General features: G+C 45.2%; 1 protein-coding gene across 4 annotated transcripts; it reads left to right on the plus strand.

Annotated features, from left to right (window-relative positions):
- The first annotated feature begins 16,835 nt into the window (after positions 1-16,835).
- Positions 16,836-26,669, plus strand: Ccna1 (cyclin A1). Of its 4 annotated transcripts, none has more exons than XM_040754413.1 (9): positions 16,836-17,071; positions 17,995-18,183; positions 21,147-21,393; positions 21,583-21,707; positions 22,151-22,374; positions 23,482-23,686; positions 24,577-24,690; positions 25,956-26,089; positions 26,365-26,669. In XM_040754413.1, exons 2-9 carry the CDS (start codon positions 18,019-18,021, stop codon positions 26,414-26,416), a joined length of 1,266 nt encoding a protein of 421 aa, XP_040610347.1. In that variant the 5' UTR covers positions 16,836-17,071; positions 17,995-18,018; the 3' UTR covers positions 26,417-26,669. The 4 variants fall into 4 exon arrangements, with proteins under 4 accessions (XP_040610347.1, XP_040610348.1, XP_040610346.1 ...); XM_040754414.1 differs by having other exon boundaries at positions 17,998-18,183; XM_040754412.1 differs by lacking the exon at positions 16,836-17,071 and adding an exon at positions 17,210-17,393.
- The last annotated feature ends 224 nt before the right edge of the window (positions 26,670-26,893 follow it).

Here is a 26,893-nt window from a genome sequence, read left to right on the forward strand (position 1 = left end):
GACTTGGGGGCTCAGGTAAAACAACAAGTGGGAGGTTAGGAGGATGTGAGGGCTTAAATAGGAATGTCCCCCTATAGACTCAGGTGTCTGAGTGCTTGGTCCATAGGGAGTGGTAATTTTAGGAGGTGTGGCTTTGTTGGAGAAAGTGTGTCATTGTCGGCAGGCTTTGAGGTCATATATGCTTAAACTAGGCCTCGTGTGACAGTTTGCTTCTGGTGCCTGTGGATCAAGATGTAGAACTCTCAGCTTCTTCTCCAGCCTACATCTGCCTGTGTTCTGTCATGCTTCCCATCATGGTGAAAATGGACTGAACCTCTGAAACTGTAAGCCATCCCCAATTAAATGTTTTCCTTTCTTTATAAGCATGGTGTCCTTTCACAGCAACAGAAACCCTAAGTAAGACAGTGTGTGTGATGGTCTGAACGAAAATGGTCCCCAAAGGGAGTGGCACTATTAGGAGGTGTGGCCATGTTTGAGTAGGTGTGGTCTTGTTGGAGGAAGTGTGCCACTGTGGAGGCGGGCTTTGAGGTCTCATAAGCTCAAGCCACACCCAGTGAGGCAGTTTACTTCCTGTTGCCTGCATATCAGCTGGTAGCAGCTACCTCTCTCACACCATGACTACCTGCATGCTGCCATATCCTGCCACGATGATAATGGACTGAGCCTCTGAGCTGTGAGCGAGCCACCACAATTAAATGGTTTCTCTGTAAGAGTTGTGTGGTCATGGTGTCTCTTTACAGCAATAGAAACTCTAACTAAGACAGAGGGGAAGATCATTCATAGGAGATGGGGCAGGGGGCAGAGAAGGCTGGAACAGGAGTTCTGATGCAGAGCGGGTGTGTGTGGGAATGTGATCCTGGAGGACTGGATCTGAAGGGGAGGAGGGAGTGGTGAAGGTCTTCCTTTAGCTCACCTGCTTTCCTGGCCTGCTCTGTTGGTGTCTTCTCAGGGAATCCTTGTGTTTTCAATAGCCACTAACCTTGGATGCTAGGGTCTTGGGGTTGTAAATGTTCATGGAAATTTAAAGCACAAATTTGGTTCAATGTACAAATTAGTTAACTATATATGGGGACCAAAGATTATTTTGCATCTGATTTCAGAGATCATTTTGTAGGTTATTTTCATTTGATGTAGCTTATATGAAAATAATTGTTCTGTTAATTGAATACTATTCTGTAATTATAATAAAAGAATGCAGCTGTTTTGCTAGGATTCTGAATCCTCCTAAGTAAATACAATTTTAAATTAAAAGCCTGATAGTTCTTAGTAATGGTCCAAACACACAATGAGTTTTGTTTCTTCAATTATAAGACCTGCAAAGATAACAGGAAGTGAAGGATCCTTCCCCCAAAAGAACATAATCAAACTACTGAGTAATTTCATTTTTAAATTATTCATAAAAAATAGGGAACTTTTCTCCAAATTGTAGACTCAGAGGAAATAGGGAGGAGTGATATGTGGTTTAAAAGAAAAATGATTAAACAAAATATTTCCGATTAATGATCTGAGTCAAAATTTAAGTGGGTAAGTCTTAATTCCCCGCTGAGACCCATGATATAACACATCGATGTAGATGATTAATACATTCACATGAGTGGGAAGTTAATTTTACTCATCACACAGAAATCAGAGATACTGTTGAGCTGGGGTGGCTAATCTCAGCAGATGCCATTTACTCACGTTAGAGAGAGTGTCTGTGGCCATACCACCTGAACGTGCCCCGTCTTGTCTGGTGTCATAAACTGACCAGGGCTGGCCTGGTTAGTACTGAAGGGAGAGTTGTGCTCTGGGTCACAGGACTTACGGGAAGAGAAGCCCTGTGACTCTCCAAGTAGGACTCTGAAGTGTTTCTTTCTCCTTATGTTCTGTTCTTGGTTTGAAATCAATAGAGATGTGAATGAGGAGTTCATTTTTTCCCATACTGGCTTTTTCCTCCCACGTTACCCATAAAGCAAATTCTTATTTTGATTGATTGATTGATTGATTGTGTGTGTGTGTGTGTGTGTGTGTGTGTGTGCACGTTTCTCAGTGAAAAGATCAAAAGCCACCTTCCTGTGAAACAAAGACAAGGAAACATGGTTCAATATCTGCTTCTGGTGGGGTAAGATATTGATTGTGTTCTCAAAGCAAGTGAAGAGGAAATAATAAAAATATTATTTTAATGATCTCTGATGCAGCCCTGAGTTTCCCTCTGATTTGAAACTATTTATACATGCATTACTTCACCACTGTGACCTTGCTTTCATTGACTTGGTAAATAAATCTTTAGTCTATTTTCTCCGAGGGCTGGGACAGCAAGAAGCCAGTGAAGTCCGCTATCTAGCTCACCAGCGTCTGCTGTGAGTCACCGCGACAGCAATTGTTTCCCAAAGAAACTACATTGGGCAGGTGGCTTATGTGGCACGCTTACCATAAGCTACAGGAAAAGACTAATTTGGGAGGAAACCAGTCCCCAAATGCATGTGTTCACTTTCATAACGACAGAACCGTCTTAGCACACTGTGACTGTGCTCAGCCAAAAATATCCATCCCTGCCCTAGAGTGGTGGCCACTAGTTAGACATCCTGAGATACCACACACAGAGATACGCCCCACGTCCTACATACGGAGCTACCAGGTAAGAAATAGGATAGCCAGCTCTTCAGTAGCACTCTGCATTTCATGATCAGTAGACCCACGTGGCCAGCCACCACTGTGTTGGACAAGGTAGACTCAGAACACTTTGATCCTTCCAGAGACCCTAATGGATAATGTGGCTCATCTCATCCTACAAACCGCTATGATAACTTACTTTAAAAATTTTTTTTTAGTTATGTGCCTGTCTGTCCGTGTGGGTATGTGCATGTGTGTACAGGTGCCTACCTACAGAGGCCAGAAGAGGGCGTCGAATCCCCTGGAGCTAGAGTGACAGGTGGTTGTGAGCCTTCTGCCCAGGCCAGGAAGTGAAGTCAGGTTCACTAAGGACACCAGGCTTCAGACACTAGGTCACCTCCTCAGACCCCATATTTACTTCTTAAATGACGTTTTAAAATTAAGCAATTAGCATTTTCATTAGAGGAGGTTTAGAAATTATAGATAAGCCAATTTCACTGTTATTAGCTAATGCCCCAATGACCATTTAATATTTCATGTTCACTTTTATTTCATGTAACACACATTTTATAATCTATCCCAAAAACATTAGACATATTTCTATGTCACTTTACTACACATCATTTTATGTGGATGCATTATGAAAATCCATGATTACCAATACAGGTTTCTACTGTACTACACTGTTTAACAATTTTTCCTGAATAATTTGTGTGTGGGTGCGTACGCATATGTGTATGTCTGTGTCTACCCTTGTGGGCGCCTGTGGAGGGTAGAGGTTGGCGTAGGGCGTCTTCCTCAACGGCTTCTCTGGGGTAGTCTTCTGAGGCGGGGCTCCCTGGATTAAACTCTGTCTCTCAAGCTTGGAAGCTCCCCAAGCAGCTGGGATTGGCTGGAACTAAATTTGATGGAAGGCTGGACCCATGTTTTCTCGCTTACATAGGGCAGGGTTTAATGAGATGACTTCTGGGTATCCTCCTAGATTTCTGGCCTAAGGATTTTGTTTTTGATGAGTCACAACATTTGTGTGTATTTTAGAAAACAACAAAAGGAGAGTGTTGGGGGAGGTATTCAGGCTTGAGAAAGCGATGCAAACAACTAATTGCTTCTCTTTGCAGGAATAGGGCACTGCCGTGAGGTCAGCAGGCAGAGCAAGGACAAAAGGTTTGACCACCAGGTGGCAGTAGCACACAGTACACAGTGGGTGGTGTCCTGACCCCTTGGCTTCCTAGGGCAGGAAGGGCTTCCAGCAGCAGTGAGACCTTTTGAAGATACTGGACTGGGATGCTAACCCAAAGGGAAAGAGTCATCAAGGGACAGCGGGGGCGGGGGGTTGGGGGTGTCTGTGGCTAGGTAACACAGCTTTGGACAGGGAATTACCAAGGGCATCAGTGTTTAGGGGACTTAATAGCCTAAGGATAAACAGATGTTCTTTGTGAATCTTTCTTTTTTTTCCCTGAAAGTAAGTAGCAGCATTTGCAAGCTTTCTTTTATCTTTCTGAGGTTCTCTGTTCCTTCACATTTCCAAGTCCTCTCATGTTCTTCTGTGACATCTTTCTTTTTTTCATTTTTGATTTTTTTAAATTTAAATTAGAAACAAGCTTGTTTCACATGTCAATCCCAGTTCCCCCTCCCTCCCCACCTTAGCCCCTCCGAAGCCCCGAATCCCTTACCCAGTCCCCACACCACTCTCCAGGGAGCATGAAGTCCTCCATGGGGGACTCCAAAGTCTGTCATATCATCCAGGGCAGGGCCTAGGTCCTCCCCCATGTGTCCAGGCTGAGAGAGCATCCCTCCATGTGGAATGGGGATGCCAGGGATAAATGCTGATCTATTGCCCTAGGCCCCAAAGAATGCTGAGGTCTCCTCACTGACACCTCTGATCAGGGGGTCTGGATCAGTCCTATGCTGGCCTCTCAGTCATCAGTCTGGGGTCCATGAGCTCCCCCTTGTTCAGGTCAGCTGTTTCTGTGGGTTTCTCCAGACTGGTCTTGGCCCCTTTGCTCATCACTCCCCCCTCTCTGCAACTGGGTTCCAGGAGTTCAGTCCAGTGTTTAGCTGTGGATGTCTGCCTCTGCTTCCATCAGCCACTGGATGAAGGCTCTAGGATGGCAAACAAGGAAGTGGTCAGTCTCATTATCAGGGAAGGGCATTTAAGGTAGCCTCTCCACTATTGCTTAGTTTGCCAGTTGGTGTCATCCTTGTAGCTCTCTGGAAATCTCACTAGTGCCAGATCTCTCCTCAAACCTATAATGGCTCCCTCTATTATGGTATCTCTCATCCTTCTCTCCTCTATTCTTTCCCCGACTCAACCTCCTTGATCCCCCATGTCCTCCTCTTCCCCCTTCTTCTCCCCTTCTCTTTCTCCCGGCTCTCTCTCCCCTCTCCCTGTGCTCCCAATCTGCTCAGGAGATCCTGTCCCTTTCCCCTTCTCTGGGGTACCATGTATATGCCTCTTAGGGTCCTCCCTGTTTCCCAGACTCTCTGGCAGTGGGACTGTAGGCTGGCACTCCCCTGTTTCATGCATAAAATCCATACATGAGTGAGTACAAACTGTGTTTGTCTTTTTGTTACTGGATTACCTCAATCATGATGGTTTCTTCTAGTGCCATCCATTTCCCTACAAATATCAAGATTCTATTGTTTTTTTTCACTGAGTAGTACTCCATTGTGTAAATGTACCACATTTTCTCTATCCACTCTTCAGTTGAGGGGCATCTAGGTTGCTTCCAGGTTCTGGCTATTACAAATAATGCTGCTATGAACATAGTGGAACAGATGTCCTTGTTGTATGAATGTGCATCTTTTGGGTATATGCGTAAGAGTGGAATTGCTGGGTCTTGTGGTAGACTGATTGCCATTTTCCTGAGGAATCCCTATCCTGATTTCCAAAGTGGGTGTACGAGTTGGCACTCCCACCAGCAGTGGAGGAGTGTTCCCCTCTCCAACATAAACTGTCATTGGTGTTTTTGATTCTAGCCATTCTGACAGGTATAAGATGGTATCTCAGAGTTGTTTTGATTTGCATTTCCCTAATGGCTAAGGATGTTGAGCACGTTCACAAGTGTCTCTCAGCCATTTTAGACTCCCCTATTGAGAATTCTCTATTTAGTTCTGTAGCCCACTTTTTAATTGGATCCTTTGACATTCTGGCGACTTGCTTCTTGAGTTCTTTGTAAATCTTGGAGATCAGCCCTCTGTCAGATGTGGGCTTAGTGAATATCTTTTCCCATTCTGTGGGCTGCCTTTTTCTCTTGTTGACTGTGTCCTTTGCCTTACAGAAGTGTCTCAGTTTCAGGAGGTCCCATTTATTGTTGATCTCAGTGTCTGTGATACGGGTGTAATGTTCAAGAAGAGGTCTCCTGTACCAATTCATTCAAGGTTATCTCCCACTTTCTTTTCTAAGATGTTCATTGTGGCTGGATTTATTTTGGGGTCTTTGATCCATTTGGACTTAAGTTTTGTGCATGACGATAGACATGGATCTATCTGCAGTCTTCTACATGCCGATAGCCAGTTACGCCAGCACCATTTGTTAAATATGCTTCCTTTTTCCATTGTATATTTTTAGCTTCTTTGTCAAAGATCAGCTGTTCATACATGTATGGGTTAATATCAGGGTGTTCAATTCGATTCCATTGGTCTATCTGTCTATTTTTGTGCCAATACCAAGTTGTTTTCAATACTATAGCTCTATAATAGAGCTTGAAGTCAGGGGTAGTGATGCCTCCTGAAGTTCTTTTATTGTATAGGGTTGTTTTGGCTATCCTTGGTCTTTTGCTTTTCCATATAAAGTTGATTATTGTTCTTTCAAGATCTGTGAAGAATTGTGCTGGTATTTTGATGGGAATTGCGTTGAATCTGTAGATTGCTTTTGGCAAGATTGCCTTTTTTACTATGTTGATCCTACCAATCCAAGTGCATGGGAGATATTTCCATTTTCTGGCATATTCTTTAATTTCCTTCTTTAAAGACTCAAAGTTCTTGCTATACAGATCTTTCCCTTGTTTGGTTAGCATTATCCCCAGATATTTTATATAAAGGGTGATGTTTCTCTGATTTCTTTCTCAGCCCATTTATCATCTGTATATAATAGGGCTACTGATTTTTTTGAGTTAATCTTGTATCCTACCACTTTGCTGAAGGTGTTTATCAGCTGTAAGAGTTCCCGTGTAGAGTTTTTTGAGTCACTTATGTAAACTATCATATCATCTGCAAATAGTGAAAGTTTCCAATTTGTATCCCCTTGATCTCTTTTTGTTGTCTTATTGCTCTAGCTAGAACTTCAAGTACAATATTGAAGAGATATGGAGAGAATGGACAGCCTTGTCTTGTTCCTGATTTTAGAGGAATTGCATTGAGTTTCTCTCCATTTAGTTTGATGTTAGCTGTTGGTTTACTGTATATTGCTTTTATTATGTTTAGGTATGTTCCTGTTATCCCTGATCTGTCTAGGACCTTTATCTTGAAGGGGTGTTGGATTTTGTCAAAGGGTTTTTTTTTGCATCAAGTGAGATGATCATGTGGTTTCTTTTTCAGTTTCTTTATATGGTGAATTACATTGATAGATTTTTGTATGTTGAACCATCCCTGCATCCCTCGGATGAAGCCTACTTGATCATGGTGGATGATTTTTCTGATGCGTTCTTGGATTTGATTTGCTAGTATTTTATTGAGTATTTTTGCATCAATGTTCATGAGGGATATTGTCTGTAGTTCTCTTAGTTGTGTCTTTGTGTTACTTGGATACCAAGGTAATTGTAGCCTCATAAGAAGAGTTTGGCAATGAACCTCCTGCTTCTACTGTGTGGAACACTTTGAGTATTGGAATTAACTCTTCTTTGAATTTCTGGTATTATTCTGCACTGGAGTAATCTGGGCCTGGGCTTTTTATGCTTGGGAGACTTTGATGACTGCTTCTATTTCATTAGGGGTTATAGGCCTGTTTAGATTACTTATCTGTTCTTGATTTAATTTTGGTAAGTGATATCTATCCAGAAAACTGTCCATTTCCTTTACATTTTTCAAATTTTGTGGAGTACAGGTTTTCAAAGTATGACCTGAAAATTCTCTAAATTTCCTCAATGTCCATTGCTATGTTCCCTTTTCATTCCTGATTTTGTAAATTTGCATGTTCTCTCTTTGCCTTTTGGTTAGTTTGGGTAAAGGTTTGTCTATCTTGTTGATTTTCTGGAAGAACCAACTCTTAGTTACATTGATCCCTTGTATTATTTTCTTTGTATCTACTTCACTGATTTCAGCCCTCAATTTATTTCCTGGTGTCTACTCTTCCTGGGTGAGTTTGCTTCCTTTTGTTCTAGAGTTTTCTGTTATGCTGTTAATTCTCTATTGTGACTATTCTCCAGTTTCTTCATGTGGGCACTTAGTGCTGTGAACTTTGCTCTTAGTACTGCTTTCAAAGTGTCCCATAAGTTTGGGTACATTGTGTCTTCATTTTCATTGAATTCTAGGAAGTCTTTAATTTCTTTCTCTTTTTCCTTGACCCAGGAATGGCACAATTGGGCATTATTAAATTTCCATGAGTTTGTATGGTTTCTGCAATTTGTGTTGTTGTTGAATTCCAACTTTAAACCATGGTGGTCTGATAAGATACAGGGCATTATTCCAATTTTTTTTGTACCTCTTGAGGTTTGTTATGTTGCCAAGTATGTGGTAGATTTTAGAGAAGGTCCCATGTGGTGCTGAGAAGAAGTCATATTCTTTTGTATTTGGATGGAATGTTCTATAGATGGTCCCTGTATATATTATTTATTTATCAATTTAATCATTTATTTGAAGTCTTGCTTGCTTGCTTGCCTGCCCACAAACCTCACCCCACTCCCTTCTTTTCCAAGGTGTTAAGTAGTTGAGGCTGGCCTGGAATGTACTATGTTATAGGTCATAACTAGGTTATGTTTCCTTGTTAAGTTTCTGTCTGGTAGTCCGGTCTAGTGGTGAAAGTGGGATGTTCAAGTCTTCCACTATAACTGTGTGAGGCCTTATGTGGGATTTGAGTTTTAGTAATGTTTCTTTTATGAATGTGAGTACCTTTGTATCTTGATGGATATTTCCTATGATGAATATGAAATGACCTTCTTCATCTCTTTTGATTGATTTTAGTTTGAAGTCTAATTTGTTCGATACTAGAATAGCTACACCAGCTTGTTTCTTGGGTCCGTTTGATTGGAAAATCTTATCCCAACACTTTACTCTGAGATAATGTCTGTCTTCGAAGTTTAGGTGTGTTTCTTGTATGTAGCAGAAGGATGGATTCTGTCTTCATATCCATTGTTAGCCAATGTCTTTATATAGGCAAATTAAGACCATTAATATTGAGGGAGATTAAGGATCATTGAGTGTTAATTCTTGTTTGTTTTTGATTTGTTGTTATTGGTGCTATTGTTTGTGGATTTACCCTGTTTGTGATTCTTGGAGTAATTAAAGCAGACAGATTTTGTATTGTTTGAAATTATACTTATGAGCTGGCCATGATGGTGCATGACTATAAATCACAGCACAGGGATGGGCTTTGGAGGATGAGACAGGAGGACCCAAGTTCAAGGACACCCTGAGCTGCACAGTATGTTCCAGGCCAGCCTAGACTACTTAACACTTTGGCAAACAAGGGGATGGGGTGAGGTTTGTGGGCAGGCAGGCAAGCAAGCAAGACTTCAAAATAAATTATTAGATTGGCAAATAAATAATATATACAGGGACCATTTGGGGCTTGTTTTGTTGCCAAGAATGATTTACATTTTGTTACTCATTCTTTCAATCAACAAACATTAATAGGTGCTTACTACATCCTGTATTCTATGCCAGAAAATGAACTTAGATTCTGCACTGGATTTAAAGAGACACACCCAAGAGAGGGCCCTTTGAACAGCAGGATAGACCCTGAAATTCACCTAGGAAGCTGTTGGGTCTTTTGTTTGGTTTTTCTAAAATGTTATCTAACTGCTAATAATTATTTTATAATCGCAGCATGAGGAAAACACATTTGAAGCATATATTACAACTGGTCTGCTTTTACTTCTGTGACGATCAGTGTTGATGTCGCTATGGCAGAATCTAGAGCCACCTGGGGATGGGCCTCCAGGTGTGCTTGTGGAAATACAATTTGGTTGTATTAACTGAGGTGGGAAGGCTGACACTGTGGGCCGTGCCAGCCCCTGGCTGGGAGGTAGGACTGGATAAATGGAGAAAGGGGGCCCAGAGGCAGCATGTGTCCATCCCTCCCTGACGCCGGACTGTGCCTGACTATGGGTGTGATGGGCAGCTGCATCAAGTCCCTGCTACTTTGATTTTCCTCCATGATGGGCATGCAGATATCCAGGTGAAAAACTCATACACATAGGATAAAGACAAAGAAACCTTCAAATATAATAACAATGAATCTGGTACTATGGACAGCCCTTCCTAAACCCAGGAGATCATTAGAGACCACTTTGAAAACTTACATTCAAAAAGTTGGAAACCAAGAAGAAATGAACCAATTTCAAATGCATGTGACCTACCAAAAATAAATCCAGGGGATATAAAGAATTTAAGACAATCTATAACAGGCAATCAGATTGAAGTAGTAATTCGATGTCTGCCCACAAATAAAAGTCCAAAAGGCCAGATGTATTCATTTATAAGTTCTACAAAAATGTAAAGGAAAATCTAACACTGGTAATTCTGAAATCGCTTTACAAAATCAATCTCATTCTGTGAAACCATATTACCCTGATGTCAAAACTGGGTAAATGTCATAACAAGAAAACTATAGACCTGAACACATTCGCCATGGCCAAGTTGGTTTCAACCCACAGGTACATAGCTGTCTCAATACACACAAATTAGTAAGTATAATATGCCATATGAATAGGTCTTAACTAAGTAATCACAGTTTCTTAATAGATTCGAGAAAGGTATTTGACAATGTTCAATGTATTTTCATGATAGAAGTCCTAAGGAAATTAGGAATAGATTGAACATATCCCAAAATAATAAAGTCTACTTGTAACAAACTGATAGCTAACATTCTAGTAAATGGTGGAAAATCAAGAGTATCTCCAATAAAACCAGGAACAAGACAAGGGTGCCCACTCTCCACTTTTATTTACTAAAATGCTCCAAGACTTAGTTGGAGCAGTAGGACAAGAGAAAGACACAAAAGGATAAAAATATTGTAAGGAAGAGGTAAAAACATCTCTATTTGCAGATGATATGATTATATACTTAAGAGACCTATAGATCCCATCAGAAAAATGTAGATGAGAAAGCATGTCCAATAAAGTGGCGGGGTGCATTGGCACACAAAAATCAGCAGCCTTTCTACATGTCAACAACAAATTTGTTGGGAAAGTAGTTAGGAAAAAGTGATTCATTTATGATACCTTTGAAAATTAAGAAGTATCTAAGAATCAACCTAGCCAAGGAAGTGGTGAGTCTGTACAAGAAAAACACAACACACTCAAAATAAGTTGAAAAAGACACTTGATTATGGAGAGATTCATTTCTCCTGGTTTGGCAGACTTAACATTGCAAAAAATGACTTTGTGAATAAAGCAATCTGCAGATTCAGTACAATCTCCATCAAAATTTCAATGACATTCTTCATAAAACCAGAAAAAAAGCAAAAACTTGCATGAAAATACAAAATATCATGGAAAGCTGAAGCAACCCTAGGTTGAAATAGAAAATAATAAATAATAAATAGAAATAAGGTGACGTTATCAAAACATCTGACCTCAAATTATACCACAGAGACATAATAACAAGGTTAATATAAGTACAAGCTTAAAAAAAAGACATGTAGATCAATAAAACATAATACAGGACTTAGAAATAATCACACACACCTATGGCCACCAAATATTTGGCAAAGTTGTAAAAAAATACACTAGATGAAAGATAGGCTATCCAACATTGCTGGCAAAATTGTATATTTACCTGCAAAAAAAGTAAAAATATATTGATATATCTCAACTTGCCCAAAGATCAGTTGAAAACTGATTGAGGACCTTAACTTCAGACAGGGGATTAATATCTAGATTATATGAAGGACTATGAAAATGATACTCAAATAAACCAGAATATCAATCAATAAATGGGCAAATAAGCTCAGCAGGAAGCTCTCAGAAGAAGAAAGAGGAATGGACGGTAAGCATTTAAAAGAGTGTTGGGCCCCCTGACACAATTTGACACACAAACACATCACTATGAGACTATAGAAACTATAACTTTCGCTTTCATTCTTGTGACCAGGATCTCACACTATTACCATAAATAGAAACATTGTATACATTTTTAAATTTCCAAATGATTTATACGTTTGATGACTTTTAAAATTCAAATCTGTTAATTATGGGTGTCTCCAAACCAAGCCAAATACTTTCTTACTCCAAGAGGGAAGATCCATTGCACAGTCACACCCAGATCAAAGCAAAGCCAAAGTCCAACGGTGAAAACACAAGGGACTCCCTCGTCATCTTGTGTCTCCAAAGGCCCTGGGCATCTCTGCTTCTCTGCCTCTGCCGTGCACAGCACGCAGCTTGTCTAGTAGGCTTAGGCCAGCTCCACTCGGCACTTGACACTGTCCTTGACGGTTACCCCATGGTTCTGGTGTCTCTGATAGGCTGGGGTGTTCATTGTAACTGAGGCTACACCTTCGCCAGTGGCCTCCTTAGGCCTCTTCAGGGATTCCAACTCTTGGAGGTAAGAGTCAACTTTTCTCCATGACCTCTTCCATCTTGCAGCCTTCATGATGCCAAAGTCAGTACCACACAGGGCCTATCGTTTGCCAGACTTTGCTTCCAGCTTTGATGTGGGCCCTTCTCCCACACCTGACTGGATCATAGTGTCCGTGAGCTGACCCCAGGAAGTGCTGCTCCTAGAAGCTTTCAAAGCAAAGATGCTGGTCTCTTGGTGGCCACAGCTTACTTTTCAGCTTCAGCCGGCTAGCATATATTGTCCTGGTAAAGCAAAGCCTTCACTTCCAGACTCTCAAATAAATCACGTGAATTGTCCTGGCAGAGTCTTTGGGGGACTTGGAAACTTCCAAGCCAGGGCTTCATACCCTTCAGTTTCCTCAGCATTCTGTTCCCGACTCCCACAGACTCGGAGAAGCTTGGAGCACTCGATGGCTTTTCAAGACAAAAACCTCTAAAAGTTTCCCACAGTCCTCCTCTTGAAACAACATGGTCAGAGCTATCACAGAGTGACCCTGCTCTCTGGTGTCAATTTGTGTTCTGGTTGTCTTTCTGTGACTGTGTTCCAACACCAACCGAAGCCAGGTTAGGAAGGAAAGGGTTTATTTCTTCTTATACTTCCATGTCCAGCATAGAGCAAAGTCAGGGCTGCTGCTACCTGGAGGCAGGGACTGCAGCAGAGGCCTTGGAGAAAAGCTACTTGTCAGCTTGCTCCTGGGTTCACAGCCACCTTTGTCATGCCTCCCTGGACCGCCTGCCCAGGTGTGGTACCGCCCAGTGGGCTGAGTCCTCTCCCATCAACTAGCATCAAGATGCTTTACAATGTGCTCACAGGTCAGTCTGATGGAGGAAATACCTGAGTTGGGGTTTCCTCTCCCCAGGTGTCTCTAGCTTGTGTGCAGTTAACGCATGTAATCAGCAGAGCATCCTTGGATACCAGGGCGATGCAAATTAAAACCACCCTTTGAGAGACTGGATCTCACCTCAGGTAGAGTGGCTGTTACAGGAAAAGCAGATGATAACAGCAAATGTGGTTTTGAGTATGTGGAGAGGAGACTCTTATTCAGTGCTAGCAGGGGTGTAATTGGTGCAACCACCATGGAAATCAGGCTGGAGGACACTGAAGATAAATTCACCATATGACCTGGCTGTAGTGACACTGGCTGTATACCCCAAGGGCTCTGCCTCCTAGCACAGAGATGCTGGCACACACCTGTTCGCTGCGGCCCTGTTCAAGGTGGGAAACAAGTCAGCCTGTGCATCCGTCAAGCCAGGAATCACTAATGGGGATGTGGCACTACATCCTGATTTTATTTATCGGTTTAAGAAGAGAAATTAGGAAGAGGGATGGACCCAGAAACTATTATAACAAGTGAGGCCACACAGGGTCAGAAAAACACAGCTATCCTCCCTTTCATGTGGGAGGGCAGGGGAGATAGCTCATTGGTTAAAGGCACACTGGATGCTCTTCCAGAGGACCCAGCTTCGATTCCCAACAGGCACTCGATGGCCCACAACTGCCCATAACCCTTGTTCTAGTTGGGTTGATGCCATCTTTTGGCTTCTGTGGCCACCAGCCATGCACATGGTTACACATACACACATACACACTGGCAAAAACAAACAAACAAACCCGGCATACGTAAAAATAAAAATCTCATTTTTTTCTTAAAGACAGAGGGGGATGAAAAGGATGGGGAGTGTTTTTGAGGAAGGGCGCAGAGATATTGTACATGTGACATGAACAGAGAACAGAGGGTTCTCACGGGGGGGGGGATGGAGGGGGGAAACGGAGAGAGGAGGGAAGAGCAGTGGGAAGACCAACGGAGAGGACTTACTGTGAAACCTCCAGAAGGGAACCTGCTGCTTTGCAAGACACATAAAGAGGTGCTGATGAATGCCATAGAGATCAAACCAAGTTGCCTTTATAATTAAATATTCTTTGTTCTTCATATATTACTAAATACACAAAACATACAAAGCATGGGGGGTTAAGAGCTGTTTGTGCTCTAGTGCTAAATTTACCATGAAATCCTGCAGTCTATTAGCATTGTCTATAGAGTAACAGAACCAATAGAATGGAATTTACCAGAATGGCTGACACAGTAGGGCTTAGGTTTCCCCCAGAGGCTTCCTGCACACAAAGTCTGTGAACCCTGCTCTGCCCATGAAGTCAGGAGCCTCAGCAGCTCCGTTCCCACACCGAAGGCCTGGAAGAACCCTGCAAAATCTCAGCTCTTCAGGCCACATGAGGTCCGAGAAGCTGGGTCGTGATGTCGGGGAGGACAGTCCACCAACAGCAGGAACAGCAATGGGACAAGCACACAGGCCATCATCTGGAAGCCAGGCTTGCAGACCTGCTCCTTCCTGGGTGTCTTTTTACATTTATTATTGTGTGTGTGTGTGTGTGTGTGTGTGTGTGTGTGTGTGTGTTCCTGTTTGTGGATTCAAAGGAGCCGCATGGTTCCCAGGAATACAGCTCAGGCTGTCAGGCTTATGGGTAAGCTCCTTCACCCAGTGAGTCATCTCTCTAGGCTTCTTTGGAGCTCTTTGTATCTGGGGTAAGTTCTGGAAGGTTCCACCTAGGGGAGTGTCTTCTTCCCTCAGTTAGCATTTCCTGGAAATGTCCTCACTGTTATGGGTGGGCTAGTTCACTCCATAGAACAGGAATCCATTTACAGAGCTATGAAGAAGAGGCCATCATTGAGGGGACTCCATCTATGTGGCTGTGGGGAGGTCATCTCCCATGCTGGAGTGACAATTGAAAGATGTGGCTGGTCAGGGATCACTCATGCTCCTCCTATACATAAGCTGGATAAACCCACTGTTTCACACAGCTACACTGGTCTGCCTTTGGTTCCTATGTGGGGGTAAGCTGACTTGCTCACAACTCCCTGGAAAAGAGTTCCTACAATAAAGCATTGCTAGGTAAGGCACAAAGCATTTGACTTTTTTAAACACACATATAATCCATTCACCCACTTAGTTTAAAATCTGGCCAGAGGATTCTAATTTTGTGGGAAACTGAAGCAGCACAGAGAGAAATCAGAAAATATAAAATCATGTCCTTTGTCAAGCCGGGCAAAGTGTGCAGAGAAGAAAGGAGCGCTAAGGCAATGCTAAACTTTTGTTCGAATTAAGGCTTGGTCAGGTGGCAGCTACAGAAGAGTGAGTTTTAACACCAAAGGTGTATCTTATCTGAGGCCCCACTTAATTATTACAATTATTTTCTTTTTCACTCATTCTCGGAGGATTTCTAAAGATTTTAGGCCATATTCAATCCCCTCCCCACAAAACTCTGTCCTCTGTCTATGTAAAGACAGCCTAACGACCCGCCACAGACATCTCTGTAGGTCAGGACTAGATTCTTAAGCTCCTAGGAACTGAGCGGATGTAAAGAAGGGTCCCAGAAGGAAGCAACCTCCCTCAGTGTTTGGCACCAGATCAAAAGTGACACAGAAGGTCCAGAACAAATCTCGTTCCCCCCCAAGCCACTCTGGCTCCTGTCTTGTTGGACTTGCTGCCGGGCTCTAGAGGAAGTCAGCTGAGACCTTCAGCCACTCCGGGAAATCACAATGGTGATTTTGCTTTCTCGGAGATTTCCAGGAAGTCACAGAGGCTGCCTGCCTTCACCAGGCCGAGCACCTTGCAAAGCGGCTCCTTGAGTCCTGATTGGCTTGAAGCATCTGTAGCAGCGATCAAGACCGTTGCACCCTGTGTGTTGTCCTCTTCTTCAAAGGCACAATAACTAGAGGGTGCAACCCAGAGGAACTCCTGTCGTCCTAAACAGAATTCTGCACTTCTGCCTCCAGTGCGGATTGCTGGAATCCTTTGCAAAGTCGTCTCCACTTGAGTGCACGCGTTTCCTGGGGTCTTCTGCTTGGTTGAGACCATTCACATGGGCTAACCCTTTCTCTGGTGAGCACAACACTAAGGCGCCTGCAGACCTTTGCTTAAACCTTGAATGGCCTTTCAGATCAAGTTAACCAATTCAGTCTGCTGATTCCCTGTCGCCTCCGCGGGTGCCAGGGTTTCCAAGATTCAAGAACTGCCTTGATTTTCAGATCCCTCTTTCTGGTTGTCCTGCACTCATACCCCATCCCAGTCCTGGGGCTTTTCCTTCACACGTGGCCAGGTCACCGGCCCGATGACCCCAGCTCGGAATCTCTTCTTGTGCCCCCTCAACACCCAAGTCCCGGGTACTCTCTGCGTTCCTTCCTCTTCCCGGGGTCTCCGGTACCCACCAGGAAGATTCCCCCGGGTACCTGGGGCACCCCGAGTTACCCTAGAGCCCCCAGTCTCTCCCAGCTCTCCTTGACACACTCGGGGCACCTGGGCATCCTGGTGGGTAGAGATGTGGCTCAGTCCGCCGCCGCCCAGGGTCCGGAGCCCCCAGGGCAGGCGCCCTGGAGAAGGAGGTGAGGAAGGGGAGCGAGCCGCGCCCTCGGGCCGACTTGGAGGGCTCCGTGGCCGCAGCCCGAGGGCCCCGCGTCGCTCTCCCGAGCCAGGGTTCTCGGGAGCAGGCCGCGCAGGAGACGTTGGCGGGAGGGGTTCGTGGCTGTTGGGGGAACCGGCTCCGGGGGAACAGTCCCTTCCAGGGTGGGCACCGTGGGCAGGCCGCCGGCCGCCCTCGCAGGGGACGCCGGCCAGACGGCCGCGAGTGTCGACGTGCAGTCCGGTGCGCCCCGTACGCCCAACTTTTGAGGCTCAGGAGCCCCGGGTTGCTGCGGTTGGCTGCGCCCCGTAGCGCCCCGGGGGCCGAGCATCAGCCGGTGGCGCTGCAGGTGAGCGGTCGCCAGGGCGATGAGGACCAGGGCGCACGCCCGCCGCCGTTGGCATGGAAGCCGCTCGGAGGGGCCCGGGCTGCTCGCTGATTGGCTGGTTCAACAGACGCGGCTGGGTCGAAAGTGCTCAGTGGCGAGCGCAGCAGCCCTAGCCGCAGGAGCGGCGCCCCTGGAATCTCGCCACTCCGGGTCCCCTCCCGGCACGCCAGGCCCCGCCCGCCCCGCCCCGACCCGGGTGCGCTAGCTAATCGCCTCAGGAGGAGAAGAACCCGAGAATCAGGGTCGGCTGGGGTTCCCAAGCAGGTTTGGGGGCCTTCCTCCGGTGAGAAGCACCTGCTTGTCACTTGGGAAGGGGAGTCATTTGTCCACAGGCAGAGTTACAGAGATCAGGGAATGTGGGGAGGAAAATCAGGGATCCTAGGCGTAGCACCTCCCTAACCCACACCCCCCCAAAACACAAATCAATGTGGGCTGGAGAATTCCGATGTGGAGTTTGGACAGTCTCTGTCTCTGTGTCTCTTTGTCTCTCTGTCTCTCTCCGTCTCTCTGTCTCTCTCCATCTCTCTGTCTTCCTCTCCCTCCCTCCCTCCCTCCCTCCCTCCCTCCCTCCCTCCCTCCCTCCCTCCCTCCCTCCCTCTCTCTCTCTCTCTCTCTCTCTCTCTCTCTCTCTCTCTCTCTCTCTCCTCCCCCCATTACAACTTTCAGCCTGGGGTCAGATTAAGACCTATTCAGTTGCTCTGCAGCCTGGTGCTTGCTGCTTCTATGGCTCCCTTCTGGAGCACTGCCCTTAATGTTTGTTGGGAAGTTGAGAAACTGGTGGTGACTCCCGGGGCTTGGCTCTCTTCCTTGCAGAGTTCTCCACATTCCTGGGTCCCCAGGTTGAGAGGGTTGACTAACTTCGTCTCCTTCTCTTTCCGGGATAGCAGCAGCTTGTGGTTTCGTAGGCGATGCGTCGCCACAGCTCCAAGAGTGGGGTCGCCCTGCCTCCAACGGGCCAAGGCCCCGAGGCTTGTCAAATGCTCGCTCGCGCTCAGCTGGGCCAGGATCCCCCCCAGAGAACCGTGCTAGGGGTGCTGACTGAAAATGAGCAGTACAGGAGGACCTGTGGCCAGGTAATGACCCAGGAGCATCATGCGGTGGACAAGGCCTGCCTGCAGCAGTGTGCACGTATGAGTGTGTGTGTGTGTGTGTGTGTGTGTGTGTGTGTGTTTCCCTCCTATATCAAGGAAATAAGTCTTAGAGACTGTTTGGGTTAGGTCTATGTTAAGTGACTTAAGGTCTAGTCAGAAGGGAGATGCAATTATTCTGGTCCATAGCATGGGGGTTGGGGCGGGAGGGGGAACCTCTGAGCCTGAAAGGTGTGCAGATGAGCCAGGCCACAAGGAGTCAGTCGATGGAGGCAGTGTGTGTACCAGGATACACTAGTTTACTTTCTAAAAGAAAGGTGGCATCTCTACCACTACAGACAATGGCACTGGGAAGCTACCTGCCTGCTCTTAACTGTAGGATCTGCTATGGAAGACAGTAACGAACCCAGACGTTTAAATGTGGAGGAGAGATTTGAATCTGCAGCATTGGCTTTTTGAGATAGGAAATAAAGTCTCCCCTAAGCCTGTCATAACGATGCCTCAATTCTGTATTACAAGTTTGTAGAACCCTATGGTTCCGAGAGGCCAGTCCAGCAGGTGGTGGGTTTTAAAGGGGAGGTTAGAGATGGTTTACCCCTCTCACATGTTACAGTAGAAGCTCATTCATTCAGAGACCCCTCATCTACTGCCTCTTCAAGTCCTCTGCTCTTGGGTCTGATTGGAGCCATTGGATCCATCCCCCAGATGCTCTGGGTCAAGCTTTAACAAAGCTGGCTTACCAATGTTTCACTTCTTTAAACTTACCATCTGACACCTGAATTTATGAATTGAAAGTGGTGTTTATACTGAATGCCCTTGCTTGAAATTCACACTCAGTTCTTGTGCTACCTGGAGTTACTGCTTGGTGCCTCCTCGATACTCCATTCCCCTACACCCTTCATAGAATCCCACCTCCTGCCTGATTGCCCATTAGTTTTTGTTTTTTGGTTTCCATTTGGTTTTAAAATAATTTAATTCCCTCATTACTATGTATGTATGCGTGTACATGTATGATGTGTGTTTGTGAGCATGCATGCCGTAGCATTCATGTAGAGGCCGGAGGACAAGTTTGGAAGCTGCTTCTCTCCTCCTGGGGCTTGAACTCAGGTCACTGGGCTTGACAGCAAGTATCTTTACCCTCTGAGCTATCTTGTTGCCTCAGTCCCTAATCGTCCATAGCTCTGCTCCTTCAGAATAAAGACTAAGATATCCTGCTTTCCCCAAAGCATGCTTCAGCCAGAAACTTCGCTCTTCCTCCCAACTCCAGGGAGTCGGGGGAGTCTAGCCCAAGCTGGCTTTGACCTGTTACATAGCTCTAAATGGCCTTAAATTCAGGACCCTGCCACTCCATCCCCTCTAGTGCTACAGTTACCTGTTTGCTCCCTTTGGGCCAGCAGCTAGAGTCCTTACAGCTCCACTGTGCCATCCCTGTCCTGTTCTGTGACTGATGTGCCCCAGCTCTGGAATCCATGGCCTCTTGACTTTCAAGGTACCTCTCCAACAACTCTTCAGTTTCTCCATTTCTCTTCTCTCTGGCTCAAACATCATGGATGGATGGATGGTGTAGCCTCCCATCCTCAAACTTGTTCAGCCACAGAGCTAGCTGTGTGCAGCTGCTGTCCCAGTTCCAGCAAGATTTATCGGAAGCTGTCTGTCTCAGTGGTATGGGCATTCCACCATGGTGACAATGTGGAATGACACCTTCTTTGTGGTATTCCTAGTGTCTAGAAGAGTGATGACCCTGGCTACACAAGCCTAGTGGGTTTGTTGACTTGGCAATTTCTGTTTCTGGGTCTTCTCTCACTCAGTTGTTTTCTTCCTTGATATATTGACACCTTTCACATAAGTGACCATTCTTCCTTCTTTGAAATCACTTACTCTTGTTCAGCTTAGGGAACAGTACACTTTCTAGATGTGCTATGCTACGCATTGCTTCTCCTCAGTGTCTTGCCGGTGGCACATAGACCCACAGAGACAGACACACAGACAGACAGACGGACACACACACACACACACACACGCACACGCACACGCGCGCACGCATACATGCACGCACATATGTAAAGCAGAACTCAAATCCAGCAGTCATAGGTAGTTGTAACTTGTCTCTTGGGATTTTTTTTCCCTAACATTTTATTACAAATTATTTTTCCTACTAAACGTAACTGTAACTTGCTCAGTGGAAAGTAAATTCATGGAATGGCATATGAATTGGGAAGTGGTGACCAATAATAAGCTTCAAGATTAACTATAAGCAAAATGTTCACAGCCCTGGCTGCCACACATGGCTCTCCTCAGGCCACTGGTTTCCAGTGTTCACTATGACAGGGCCACCATTGTTCTCTCTGTAAGAATAAAGAAAAGAAATTATTTAAGAAAAATTCCCCAAGAATGATGATGTTGTCATACAGAAATATTTTCATACCATTTTAGAGCATTTTGTAGCTCAGGGTTCCAAAGTCATGATGTTTCCCTGAATAACCAGGCAAGGAATGAAAGCTTTATGGGCATCTGCAATGGAAAGTTGGGAATTTAAACAGAGGGCTAGAGGAACTAAAAAACCAAGGATCAAGGGTGATGCTGAGTTTTTGTAAAATACCTTAGTGCTCTAAATGCAAAGGGAAAATTGCAATTTCCCCTTGAATATTATAACTAATCAGTCTTCTAAGTGTATTACAGGTCTTACTTATAGTGGTGAATTCTCTGTAACACACATGTAAGGAAGGTGATGAATTTTAAGCAGAACTATTCCCATAGACAAATGTAAACAAAATGAAAAGGGAAGTCATGTTCAGAGGTTTAGTATTTGAAATTGGATGGCCAGAAAGTGAGAGAATTTGCTCTCACTTTCCCAAGCTACTGGTTTGAGTGACACGGGCTTATATTGCTCACAGCGGATGGTGACCCACAAGAGATGTAACTTTTCTGTTTTTTTTCTGTTTTTTAAGGAGATCACAACGATCAGATGTTTTTCTGGATCAGAAAATGTCTTCCCTGTGGCTGGGAAGAAAATGCTCCCTGACCATGGGGTCAATGAGCCAGCCAAGCACGGATTTGATATCTACATGGATGAGCCTGAACAGCGGGACCGGGACAGCTGCCCAGGGAGAGAGGGGATAGTATTTGAGGACGTGTATGAAGTAGACACAAGCATGCTCAAGTCAGACCTCCACTTTCTGCTGGATTTCAACACAGGTAATCGTGCGCCCCTAGGGCCACTGGTGCCCTGTGCATACAGCTCTCTGCCATGTTCCAGTGGGGAGCAGCTGGTGACAGAGAAACAGGAAGGGCTGGCTGGCAGTGTTCACAGCTCCCTGTGCGGGTGAGTGGATGTGATAAGCCTCAAAATGAAATCACTTACATGGCCACGTCCCACCTCTACAGTTTCCCCAATGCTGGTCGACTCCAGTGCCCACGTCCAGTCGGAGGAAGCAGCAGATCTTGGCTCAGACGTGATTAATGTAACGGAATATGCCGAAGAGATTCATCGTTACCTCCGAGAAGCTGAAGTGAGTTTCCCAACCTCCAGTTCAATCTGTAGACTCTAAGCGCGGTCGTCATATCACAAACTCTTGGCCACAGCCACTAGCAAACAGCACCAATGTGAGATCTTTAAAACATGAGAAATTTATAACAGAAAAGAAAGGAAGAGTCTTGAGTCCAAGTACTTGGGATAAGGGACCCCCAACCTGATGTCATAATGCCAAATATCAAATACACACTTGCTTTTTCTGTGGTTAGAAGTATCTGTGTTAAGTACTCAGGAACCACACGTAAAATGTTTTATATCAGCTCATTGCATGACAAAACCAGAGCCTCACATTTCCTCCTTATCGTGTGATGAACATTTATTCGGCTGGGAATCAGAGCCCTCCTGGTCTCCGTTCCTGGGATCTCTGGGAGTGTGTCTTTGCTAGTGCAACCGCTGAAGACCCGCACTTTCCCCCACCAGGTAAGGCACAGACCCAAAGCTCACTACATGAGGAAGCAGCCGGACATCACAGAAGGCATGCGCGCCATCCTGGTGGACTGGCTGGTGGAGGTTGGGGAAGAGTATAAACTTCGCACAGAGACCCTGTACTTGGCTGTCAACTTCCTGGACAGGTTTCTCTCCTGCATGTCTGTTCTGAGAGGGAAATTGCAGCTTGTCGGGACAGCAGCTATCCTCCTGGCTTCGTAAGCGTTCTTTCGGCTCGTGAAATGCCACCCATTAAAACACTCCATTTCCGTTTACCCCCCTCCGTTTACTGAAGCCATTGTAGTGCTTGCAGTTAAGATGCTCTGTACTCTTCCAATAAGGGACTGGAACCTTTGCAGGTTAACTGAGAAAAGTCAACCTTGCCCACAGGCTTACTCTTCAGTTCAGATGCTTGAAATTTGTAGAAAGGGTCTCACTATGGTGATTGAAGAAGCCGTGGGCTGGGATCCCATATCTTACGCGACTGTTCTGCTGTAGTCTCTTGCCTGAGTTTCGGTACAAGCAAAGACCCTGTTTGCAGAGGTTTTGGTTTCATAAGCGCTGTGGTACCGGTCTGGCAAACAGCACTGAGTAACACAGCTCGTTCATGTGGTTCAGTGGGCGAATGCTTTAGCTGGTTCCTGTCGCTTTCAGTGACTCCTGACAGCCTCGTTGAGCGGGGAAGGAGAGCTGGGCTGTGGCCCAGCTGGCTTAAGAGATCTGTTGCTGAATGGTACTTTCTACTCTTCAGGCCTCAGATGTCTCAGCTGTCAATATGTTAAAAAACAAATAAACAACAAAACCAAAACAAAACAAAACAAAAGCTCTCATTTCCCTTAGAGAAAGCAGAACAAATGGAGAAAAATGACAATAATGAATTGTATTGTTATTTTTCTCTTGGCCACTCAGCATGATTTGCTAATTAATGAACTCAAATATGATCTTCAAACAAACAAACACAAAGCAATGGGATTTTTTTTCTGTTGTTGGGTTTAATCCTAGCACTCTTTATCACAAAGTGACCTGATACCTATTCAGTCAACAGAGATCCAGGGGAGTCTCTGTCCTTTAGATTTTACTCTGTGTTTCACAGGCCCCCAACCTGCCAGTACTCCCAGCGTTAGTTTGACATGCCCTTGTAACCCTCTCTTTCTTGGACTGAGGAAAAAGCTCCCAGTGTGTTTACAGCTCCGCACAGCTCGCTCTGGGACAGTTCTGTGGAAGTGGGAGAGTAAGGCGAGAGAGACTGCAAGGCCATGCGTGAGGACGGGAACCAGCCCCGAGCGCTCCAAACCTCCCCCCTGGTAATCCTTGGCTCTCCCCAGGAAATACGAGGAGATATACCCTCCCGACGTGGACGAGTTTGTCTACATCACCGACGACACGTACACTAAGCGGCAGCTCCTAAGGATGGAGCATCTGCTGCTGAAGGTTCTAGCATTTGATCTGACCGTGCCAACCACCAACCAGTTCCTCCTTCAGTACTTACGGCGGCAAGGAGTGTGCGTCAGAACGGAGAACCTGGCCAAGGTAATGCCACAGGGCTTCCAGGGCCGTCCAGTGCTTCAGCCACCCTCCATTTCTGTCTCCCAGTTTTCCATCCTTGTAGAGATGAAAGGCAATCCACTTTAAGAATGTGACACCCGTTCGTAAGACATTCCTGTTGACCGCTTTGGCAGGTCGCATTCACCAAACGCTCCCAAGTTTTGAAGCTGTGTAAGCTTGGTAACTCTTCCTTTGAGAGATATAGACAATAGGCAAGCAGTGGTTTTTTTTTTTTTAATTCCGGAGCCAAGTGAATGTGGATGAGTTTGGTTTGACTAACTACTGAAGCACTGTCAAGTTTGCAGCCATTTTGACTTAGAGACATTTGGTTGAAATTATTAACATTCTGGTTTGGTCAATGAGCTTGCCAATCACTTGGTGTAGGATATCTGTAATACACATTCTATGCAAAGAATAATAAGGAAAACCACACAGATGTCCCAGCGTTCTGCTTCTGACATGTCTCCAATGAGAACTGTATCAGTTTGCCTAATAATTAATAGCTTAATATGGCCATGTCTTGGCCTTCTGACTAATCTGAGTGGGAGGTCAACAGTCCCTTATCTGACCACCATAAAGCCTGATTTACTAGCATAAGAAAAGAAAAGTAGCCTATCATATATGCTACATGAATGAGGTATAGTAATGGAACACCACCACAAGGCAAGCATTAATTTGAAAGGAAGGTCAGAGAAACTACTACACTAGAAAACACGCCTGGCTTGAGTTTGGGGCTCATCACTAGGTTCTGGCGGAATGTGAAGAAGGCACCAATTGATGACTCTAATGTTAAATTCTAGGTTTACTGACAATTCTAGTCAGATTTGACCTTGCTCAAATTCCTGACTCCACTTAGATTTTCTCTCTGTGCTTAGTATGTTGCAGAACTGAGTCTTCTTGAAGCTGACCCATTCTTGAAATATCTTCCTTCCTTGGTAGCTGCAGCGGCTTACTGCCTGGCAAACTACATTGTGAACAGGCACTTCTGGGTAATGTTCTTTCTTCCTCCTAGGTGGAATAAATTCACCGATCATGCAAAAATCTGTTCAGTGCCTTTCAAGATTCAGAATGGGCACACCTCTTACGAGGACAAGTTAGTTTCATGATACCTGGTTGCCAAGACAACAGACCTCAGCTTGTTTGTTCCTGAGTATTCCAGACCAGTTGTCTTGGCTTTGGCTCCGTGGCTTAGCTCTGTGGGAAGCAGAGAAGGCATGGAGCCAAGGAGATGACGGGAAATCTCAGTGCCTACCAATATGCACAGAGGGCCCTTGAGGGTTAGCCATTGGCCAAGTCAGTCAAAAGTTGATCCTAGACAGTTGGAGTGGTGCACACCTATAATACCTTTAAGGTGGAGGCAGGAGGATTGTGAATTTAAGGTCAGTCTGGGCCACAGAGGGAGAGCGTCTCAATAAAATAAACATTATTAGCAATCATCTTCTGTAACAAGAAAACTCCAAGCTCAGTAAGGACTGCTAGAAGCACTCAGAGAACAAGGCGTTTAGTGTTTCTTGCCTCAGAAGGTAGGGAGATGAGGAAACAGACCCCTACCTTTTGTCCTGAAGTCTCTCAGAAGTGCAAAAAGAGGTGGAATATCTGCTCTTACTTTGTATGCTACTAAATAAACAGTCAAACATGTATTTGTGTGTGTGTAAGAGAGAGAGGCAGGGAGGGCGGGAGACAGGGAGGGGGAGATGGAGTTGGGGAGGGAAACACAGAGAGAGGGGGGAGGAGAGTTGTGGATGTCAGAGAAGGACTTTCAGGGGTCAGTTTTCTCTTTCTCCAAGGACACCTTTTGACTAGGAATCTCCCACACTTTATGCAAATTCCTTAAGAACCAGTGAAAGTCCTGCCCCTGAAGTAACAAGAAGAGTAATCTGTCCCACACTAAGGGTTACAGCTATGGCCTGGAGCAAACTTGGCTGTTGCGTTTCTAGTCTAAGTTGCTAAAGAGGTTAGAAATCCTTTTTTTTTTTTTTTTTTTTTTTTTGGTTTTTACGAGACAGGGTTTCTCTGTATTGTTTCAGAGGCTATCCGTCCAGCCTGGCCTCGAACTCACAGAGATCCGCCTGCCTCTGCCTCCCAAGTGCTGGGATTAAAGGCGTGCGCCACCACCGCCCGGCTTAGAGATCCTTTTACACCCATGTGCACAGTCACTGAGGCCTCATTGTCGTCACTTCCTGATCGGTTATAGTCAGATTCCTAACCTCTTATAAAGTTAGGTGAAACAAAAATTTTCTCTTGTTTCAACTAGCCAGAAACGCTTGCTGCATTTACGGGCTATTCATTAAGTGAAATTGTGCCTTGCCTGAGTGAGCTGCATAAAGCCTGCCTCAGTTTACCCCATCGACCTCAGCAAGCAATCAGGGAGAAGTACAAGACTTCAAAGTAAGTTGTGGCACCCTCCCCTCCTGGCTTTCTGGGTTGCCGTGGAGTCGGAGAACTAAAAATAGAAGAAATTCTATCCTCTGTTAGGATAGAAAACAAGATTGCTCGCTAAATCAAGAAAAGGAATTTAGAAAGGTCCAGGTTCACGATTTGCCAGCGTTTGGCAGTTAGAGTTAGCTGGCATCCTTCTGGCCCCGAAGACTACTGGAGGCTTTCCGTAGCCTGACTGGCATCCTTGGCTCTGGCTGACCCTGCTTGCCCTGCTCTCATTTCAGGTACCTGCACGTGTCCCTCATGGAGCCGCCTGTAGTTCTTCCTCTGCAGTGAGGGGCAGAGCTGAAGTCACCTACAGAGTACAGCGGCCACCTCAGCAGACTTGCTCTGAAGTCACCTACAGAACACAGCGGCCACCTCAGCAGACTTGCTCTGAATCGTTTCAGGCTTCTGAAAGTAGGGTCAACTAATGTCAGCTGTAGATGACATCTTGAAGGTGTCAATGTTAGGTTCTCTTAGACTTTAGTAGTTTGTAATTTATGTAGATATAGAAGAGCATTTTAAACGAATAAACACTTGCTGTATAGCCATGTGTTAGACCTGTTTACTGGTTGGCATAACTGATACTCACACCTGGACTCTTAGTTGTGAGCTGTACACATGTGCGTCACGGCTGTTTCCACACTGTCCCAAGCTTGTTGTGTAAGCGTCACATGCTTCAATGATGAAGTACTTTGAGGCAGCCACGCCTTTCTTATCCTGTGAGGCTGTGTAGCCGGGTGAGAGGAAGACGAGAAGGACCAGCTGAGA

This window comes from Mesocricetus auratus, unplaced genomic scaffold (genome assembly GCF_017639785.1).
Source record: "Mesocricetus auratus isolate SY011 unplaced genomic scaffold, BCM_Maur_2.0 Super-Scaffold_100011, whole genome shotgun sequence".
Lineage (NCBI taxonomy): Eukaryota > Metazoa > Chordata > Mammalia > Rodentia > Cricetidae > Mesocricetus > Mesocricetus auratus.